This window comes from Helianthus annuus, chromosome 6 (assembly GCF_002127325.2).
Source record: "Helianthus annuus cultivar XRQ/B chromosome 6, HanXRQr2.0-SUNRISE, whole genome shotgun sequence".
Taxonomy (NCBI): Eukaryota; Viridiplantae; Streptophyta; class Magnoliopsida; order Asterales; family Asteraceae; genus Helianthus; species Helianthus annuus.
In genome coordinates this window covers 29,683,396-29,691,737 of record NC_035438.2, presented here as the reverse complement: position 1 = coordinate 29,691,737, position 8,342 = coordinate 29,683,396, and the positions used below count along the sequence as shown (strand labels likewise).

Here is an 8,342-nt window from a genome sequence, read left to right as displayed (position 1 = left end):
TATTTTCGTCATACACACACGTTGAAATGCATACAAGCAAGTATACATAGACATACCGAAGATTGAATCAGATATTAATAAGACAATTCATTGAATATGTACATATTAGTTTAACTCTGATACATAAGATGGTCATGTAACCGTAATACCGATTTTTCTTTTCTAACACTTTTTTTTTTTACTTAAAGCTAGTTATGTATTAAACTCACCCTATTCCATTCCATATACATATATTGCACACATTCTCTAAAGTGACATTCCCTCTTTTTAAATAGCACATTGTCTTGTTTAAGTCGTCAACCCCATCCCTCAAATCTCCCCTAATGGCTACAAAACTATGTTTCCCAAAGCGACATAATTTTTTTTTTTGAAAGGTAAACTTCATTAAACAAACGGCACACCTCAAATCGAGGGGCACAACCGACTACAAGCCAAAACTACATGAAAACAAATTTACACCAATGATCCCACTCTATATTTTTACATTTGCTTCTATTACTAAACCATAAAAAACCTAAAGCTTTCAAAACTAACTACAGTCGTCATAAATGATACTTAGCAAAACTAACTACAGTCGTCATAAATGATACTTAGCAAACGGTTATCGTTAAACATACACATCCCGTAATATACAATCCTTAAATCCGTACTTTTACAGGACTTGAACAGCACCACTTTACCGGTTATTTTCATTTGAAAAATTGTTGATCACAAAACACCAATTTGCCACCTTTTTGACAAAGCCCCTGTTCACCAACAGAATCAACCACCTTCCCATAACTATACCTCAACCCCATCTTCCCCAAAACCCTATGAAACTCTGTTATACACTCTCCTCTCCTCTTCCTATGCTCCTTCTTCCTACTACTCAACCCCACCGCCACCTCCTCCGCCGCAGTCAACGCTTTTTGACCGTCGTTCCTCGCGTCACCCCAATCCCTCACTCTTTTAGCTCCGGCCAAAACCGGCCCCACACTAGTCACATTCGCCACTACAAAATTCATCAAAATATCTTCACAATTCCTCATCTCATCAACAATCAACCTTGCTTGCGTCATCAATTCACCCCCTCCACAGCTATACAGGTACAAATACTCTGTTTTCATCATCATAAACTTCGTTAACACAATCGAGTACCGATCCGGTTGAACCGTGTAGATCCACGTGCCGCTGGTTAACTCAAACGCGTGAGATCTAGCAAACAACCCTACGAGTTGTTCCGGATTGTTCCTCCAGATATTGAACACGAATTCGATCGATTTTGTATCGGTTTCAATGTCGTCATCGCAGATGAGTACGGCGCGCGTGGAGATCCACGCGCGCGGGAGGAACCGCGCGTTGAGGCTGGATGATGGTTGCCGGATGACGGTGATTGGCGCGTGGCCTGGAGATGAGGTTGAGAGGTTGTGTGAGAGGTGTGTTAGGGTTGTTGACGGTGTGTTAGGGTTTCCCCATAGCAGAACCACTGCAGCTACTGATGGAGAGGATGAGTAGATTCCGGTGATTGTGTGTAGGATCGGAATGCGTGATTCTGAGTAGCCGTTGATTAGGACGGTGAATTGGTCTGGTCGGAGAAGTTTTTGTGACGGTAGGTTGTGACGGTTGCAGTGGTGGTTGGTGGAAAGAGGACGGTGGCAGATGGTGGTGGAGAAAAGTGAGGTGATGGTGAGGAGGATTAATATTAGTTGACCGGTGGTCATTCTTTTTTTTTTTTTTTTTTTTTTTTTTGAAATGATAGTGGTAATGAATATGTGAAATTGATTCGTATAAAAAGTGGGAAATTGGGTTGAGTGATTTGTTAGCAACTGGAAGATAGAACATGTGGGGGTGGTGGAGTATGAACTGATTTATGTTTTAAAAGTTGGCACCTTTAATTGTCCTTTGTTCAATGACAATGAGTGTCACCATTCCTCAAGCTGTCTCTTCTTTGAATTCAAACAAAACCAGTCCATTGTAGTATTGTACAATGTACATCTTTAGAAACCACTCTTTCTTTGTTTCAGTTTTAGCGATCATCACCGTCGTCTCCATGGCGCAATAGTTCATTGTTGACTTGCCAGCAAGATACAGATAAATGTAATGAATAAATCGTCCGAAAACCCTAAGAACTATTGACGCAATATTGTGGGAGACTTCTAATGAAACCATGATGGAGTGCGGCTACTGATGAGTTGAACCAACTGCTCATATTGCTAGTATAAACAATAAAATCCTCCATTTAATCTTGAATTAGAAAAATCAAGGATAAATAAGTGAGAATGGAGAGCGAAGAAGCAGCAACAAAAAAACGAAAACAAAAAAGAAAATCAAATTCGAATCTGGGCATCGAAACCAAAGAGATGTGAGAGTGGGGGATGATCGACTGGTCGTTGGGTCGATGGCTCACTGTTCGACTAATTGTAGTCATCAACACAACACAAGTCTCCAACGATACAAGACGATTGTAGTTGCCCACTCAAACCAATTAAGATGTATATTTAACCCAAAACAACCATAACATTAAATTGGTCTAAACAAACCTAAAGCTTAGTAGTACCTTCAGTTTCATGTTGATGTGGCTTTTTATCACATAATATCTTCTTATGGAATTGGGAAAAAGTGAATTATATTGTATTAATCAAATCTTTCTAGGTTTAATTTCATATGCTTTAGTTTTTTAGCTTATCTTAACTAAGCCATGTTTGATACAGTATTGGATTTTAACAAAAATAAAACATTTCACAAACTTGAGATAATGATGACAGATAATCATTACATACATATAAGACTTGTTTTTTGCAAGAATTGCACAAACAGAAACCAGTAAAGCAAATCCAATTAGATACAATAAGAATTTGGAACTTACAAATAACCAACTTGAAGAACAAAGCACAAGAAAAACAAAGCATATCTGGTTCTTGTTACAAAAATATAACCAAAATCAACTTATATTTCTTCTACTACACAAACATCTATACCAGCTTGATTTCAAATTTATGCCCAACTAATTTTCCTCTTTTTTTTTTTTTTTTGAAAACTCTTATGTATAATATTAATGAAATACCAACTTAATGATTCTTTAATTTAACTATCTGTCTGCTGGTTTCTTGAAAAAATGACAACCTTTTCTTATCTTTATTGTTGCTATGAGTTTTGCTGTGAGTACCAAAGCTTTTTCTGGCAAATCAAAATCTTTTCCTTGTTATTAACATCTTCAGTGTCTTCTACATGACAATCCCATCTCAACCCTTTAGCAATTGTAGCGATCTTATCGACAAAATAGCTTGATTCCCTCATGAACGCATACCCGTTTGGTCTCAATATCCGATCCATCTCCAGCAGCACATATTTCATCTCACACCTACAATCAAATTCAAATGTCAAATGTCAAAATTTCAAGATTTCTTTACTACCATCTTTCACTTTACCAAGTAACAAAATTCACCTATGGCTTTCCGATGTAAAGAGCCCGTCTAGATGAAGTAGATCATATGTTCTAGGATACGTCGAGAACGCCTCACACCTAACAAAAATTTAAAAAGTTCAAGTTTGCATAGAAAATAACACAAGATCGTCAATCATATATAGTACATAAACTATGTGTTTGTCTTACCAGTCGTGATAAGTTCCGATTAAGCCCCTATCATACACCACAGGAAGCGTGTTAGGAGCATAAGATGAAACAACATTCATCACCCAAAGTGGATCATCAATCAAACTAGCAGCAAAACCTCCATAACGGGTATTCATATCCATCACATTCCGTATCTTATCACTTCCAAGAACCGAAAGCAACGTTCTGTAATGCTTTATTCTGTTTTTCCACTTACTCTCATCACGCTTAAAGTCGCTAACATGGCTACCTTTAACATCAACAATTCGATCCGGGGCCTCATGTAATCTTTCAGGCCATTTTGGGACTGATTCCAAGCTCAGTTTCTTGTGGTTTAAGTTAGGCACAACCACACACGGTCTCAACGGGGTGTACCACGCGGAATCAGGCTCGGTCCCGTCGTCACATTTTGTCGGGTAGTTATCTGGTGCATCAAGCTGTTTGTAACAGCTCTCATCTGATGATTTCTGCCAGACTGCTATATCATCTTTCTTGTTGTATATTTTAAAGCACATTGAAGTTAAAAGCTCTTCTAGTTTATCGTAATCCGATTTTTGTTCATCTATTGTTGTGTTCCAACCTCTCCATCGGTTTTGATAGTTAATCGGTGGACCTGAGAGGACCCAAAAGCCTCCTGGTCTTAGGATTCTGTGTACTTCTAGAAGGTAAATTCCACCTGAAAATGTCATTCAAGAAATCAACCAAGAATCAATAGTTAACACACCTAAAATGACCCATTTGACCCGACCATTTTGCCACATCTACGATAACATCGCTCATGTTAAGAGATTTGAAAAAAAATACCGAATTCTGTCCATGGGATGAGGCATCGTGAACAATGAGCCATATCGAATGAATTTGACGGGAATGGAAGACGTTGTGTAGATATGATTCCAAGAATCGCAGGAATACCGCGCTCTAATGCGAATTGTACTTGGGCCTCATGGTTATCTCTTGGGGCAAGAGAAACGGTTAGGATGCCACGATCGAGCAAGTCACCTCCCCAGCTAGCAACCTAGAAATTTTGAAGTTACAATGTTTAAGTTTACAATACTAAAACTTTGAGCAATTTGGTTAAGATTTGAAATTTCTGATTTGGAAAACTAACCCCACAACCGGTATCGATGGCAGTACGGACGGTTCCATCTTTCATCCCCGGGATTAGGTTTTGCATTAAATCCACGTACGCGCTAACGCCATTGGGGAACATAGTACCACCACCCGGAAAGTAGAATTTTTCTCCTTCTTTCCTTAGCCAATGCTGGTTTGACTTCTGTTTGTTGATCCAGTCGTACGGGACATTCCTAGAAAGTTAAATATGCAAATGTTAGCAAAACGATGACAAACGGTAACTTGGACCAATATGCGAGTTGTGTTTTATCTCAAACATGTTTAATTTAAAAAGTTAGCTATAACAGAAAAAGGTCAAATGGGTCGAACGCGCTGAAAGTTACCCTTAGTCCCAACTCCTATTTTGGTAATGGACAATATTGTTTTTAATCATAATTAACGTATTAATTATTAGATTAAAAAAGTTGTGGGTCAACCGAGGAACCAATCCGGCATGTCGCTAAGAAACGACCCGTTTCAACTCAAACCAGTTTTAACGCGTATTCCAACATGCCCATCATTGCCACGTCTAATCTTGATCCAAGATTGACATAAAAAGATACAAAAGATGCGAAATTTACCTGTACCAACATTCGTCTCTGCTCTTTGGCCATCTGATAGGCTCCTTATAGCCATCAGGTGGCGGTATCAAACACTCCTTTCTATCAAACACAGGCGGGCAATGGCGCTCCATAAATGTAAGCCTGTGCCGCCCGTATTTCATCCATCTCTATTCAACATAAACAATTGCATTAATCTCTAATAACACTATTTATCAACAAAAACAAACAAGCAAAATTTATAATGTTATACACCAGCACGGAAAAGCGTATACCTTTGGATCGGTGCAGGGTGTGTAGTCCTGTAAGTCAACACTACATTCAGGAAACGAAACCGATTTAACCTGTATCGCGCTAGAATCAGTTTTTTCTGCTTCTCTAGTGTCACCCGGTTTCGAAACCTGTTCAACAGAAATTTTGTTCTTTTCAGAACAAAAGATCCCACCAAGATAAAATGAGAATCCACATAGCACCACAAACATTATTCCAATTAGCACCACCCTTGAACTTTTCTCAGGTTGTCTTCCAGACTTGTTCTCATCTTTGTACTTCATTTCTTGCCCCCACAAATTAATGCACAATCTATTAATTAAAAGTTCAAAACTTGTAAGCAATTATGCAATAACTTGTACCAAACAACCAAATTTTGTAAATCATATTAATTAAAACAAAAGGATTTTAATTAATTGTCATAAATTCCTCAAGATTAAAGTAAACAAGACTTGAAGACAGATTTTTGAGACAAACCTAGTTCAAAGACAGATCTTGATTATCTAAAAAAAGTCAAAGTCAAAGTAAATAAAATAAATTAATTAATTAATTAAAGAGAAAATTAGTGCAGATCTGGTGGCATGGATGTGAAAAATTCAAGAAAAATTGTCAAAGTCTGGTGGCAAGTATTGGCTACTGCCGGCAATCCTAATTGCACCAATTAAATTAAACTTGACTAAAATATTTTGGGTTCAATTTTGTGAATTTTGGTTAAAGGGTCCCTTATGATTGTACCAAGTGAGTGAAAAAGAGAGAGAAACAGTACTGTATAACTTAATTCACACTTTTCTTTTCTTTTTTTTTTTTTACTTATTTTGAAGATAAAACAGAGTAAAGTTCCAATATTCTTTGATCACCATAGCACCTAATCAATAGCTTTTTTTTTTTTTTTGTTCTTCTGACAGTTTATCAATCAAGATTAAAAGAACACATAATTCCAAATAAAACCCACTCCTAATTTAGCTTAAAAACAAAGCATTAACAAACATCAGTTTAGTTCATCTGCTTTATACATAAAGATTCAATCTTTTTGTCAGAAAAATTCACAAATTATCAAATATCAGTTCAATATAACTTGTTCATACATAAAGATTCAATCTTTTTCTCAGTAAATTTCACAAGTCATCAAATATCAGTTCATTCATCTTGTTCATACATAAAGATTCAATCTTTTTGTCAGTAAAATTCACAAGTTATCAAATATCAGTTTATTTCATCTTGTTCATACATAAAGATTCAATATTTTGGTCAGTAAAATTCACAAGTTATCATATATCAGTTCAGTCCATCTTGTTCATACATAAAGATTTAATCTTTTTCTCAGAAAAAAATCGAAAGTTTCAAATATCAGTTCAGTTAATCTTGTTCATGCATAAAAAATAAATCTTTTTGTCAGTAAAATTCACAAGTTATCAGATATCAGTTGAATTCATTTTGTTCACACATAAAAATTCAATCTTTTTCGAAAAAAAAAAATCACAAAATTCTCAAACTTGACAAGCAAAAAAGATAGAGAGAACAGGATTCTTTGTGTCAGATCTGCAACATGAAATCAGACAACACAATTGGGTATCATAAAAGATTTGAGTTTCAGGAAAGTGTTGTTTGTAATTGAAAGATTGAATAGTGGGTGAAGTAAGAAGATGGGGTTTGAAATTGGATTACCTGCGGAGAAGATGTGGGTAATCTGTTCCGAGAAATAGTGAACAGAATTATGAACCCTACAGGACGACACAGATCCTTTGAATTGAAACCCGAGTTGAAAAGCAGATGGGAGAGAGATGGTGAAGAGGGGAAGGCAAGGGATACATATATATGGCAACATGCAATATTATAATAATAATAATAATAATAATAATAATAATAATAATAATAATAATAATAATAATAATAATAATAATAATAATAGAGAAAAGGGGTAAATATGATATGTGATATTATAATTATAAGATCACCCTATCATAATAATAATAATAATAATAATAATAATAATATAGAGAAAAAAGATAAATATGATATGTGATATTATAATTACTAGGTTAGAAGTCCGTGTATTACACGGGTTGAATAAATGTAATTGTATATATTAAATAATAAAAAGTTATATCTTTATGAACCCCGTATATTGTACGGGTTAAATAAATATAATTTTATATATCAAATAATAAAAAAAATAATTATATCTTTAAAAACCATGTGTATTACACAGATTAAATAAATGTAATTTTGTATACTAAAAACGTCGTATCTTAAAAAAAAACCCGTGTATAATCGGGTTGAATAAATCTACCAAATAATAAAAATGTTACATCCTTAAAAACCCCGTATGTTACACGTGTTGAATAAATCTAAAAAAGAGTTATATCTTTAAAAAATGTGTGCATTACACATATTAAATAAATGTAATTTTGTATATTAAATAATAAAAACACCGTATCTTTAAAAAGCCCGTCTATAGTCGGGTTGAAAAATCTACCAAATAATAAAAAAAATTTGTATCCTTAAAAACCCTGTTTATTACACGTGTTGAATAAATCTAATTTTACATAGCAAATGATAACAGTTATATTTTTAAAAACTTCGTGTATTACACATGTTATATAAATGTAACTTTGTATAGTAAATAATAAAAAAAGTTATATTTTTAAAAACCTCGCGTTTTACACGAGTTGAATAAATATAATTTTGTATACCAATTAATAAAAAAAGTTACATTTTTAATAAATTAGAATAACATTTAATATTAATTTATTATTTATATATTTAATATAAGATAAGTAGGAAATAGAGGTATTTGTTTTAAAAATATA

General features: G+C 34.6%; 2 protein-coding genes across 2 annotated transcripts; both read right to left on the bottom strand.

Moving 5' to 3' along the window:
* Positions 1 to 438: 438 nt before the first annotated feature.
* On the bottom strand, positions 439 to 2,308 carry LOC110896053 (glycosyltransferase family protein 64 C3). The gene has a single exon (XM_022143478.2). The coding sequence runs from the start codon at positions 1,698 to 1,700 to the stop codon at positions 690 to 692; it is 1,011 nt and encodes a 336-aa protein (XP_021999170.1). The 5' UTR covers positions 1,701 to 2,308; the 3' UTR covers positions 439 to 689.
* A 488-nt stretch (positions 2,309 to 2,796) lies between these two features.
* Positions 2,797 to 7,333, bottom strand: LOC110896051 (probable methyltransferase PMT21). The gene is made up of 8 exons (XM_022143477.2): positions 7,198 to 7,333; positions 5,538 to 5,844; positions 5,284 to 5,432; positions 4,701 to 4,896; positions 4,397 to 4,607; positions 3,593 to 4,268; positions 3,425 to 3,502; positions 2,797 to 3,340 (listed from the first exon to the last, which is right to left on the bottom strand). Exons 2-8 carry the CDS (start codon positions 5,814 to 5,816, stop codon positions 3,124 to 3,126), a joined length of 1,806 nt encoding a protein of 601 aa, XP_021999169.1. The 5' UTR covers positions 5,817 to 5,844; positions 7,198 to 7,333; the 3' UTR covers positions 2,797 to 3,123.
* Positions 7,334 to 8,342: the final 1,009 nt, after the last annotated feature.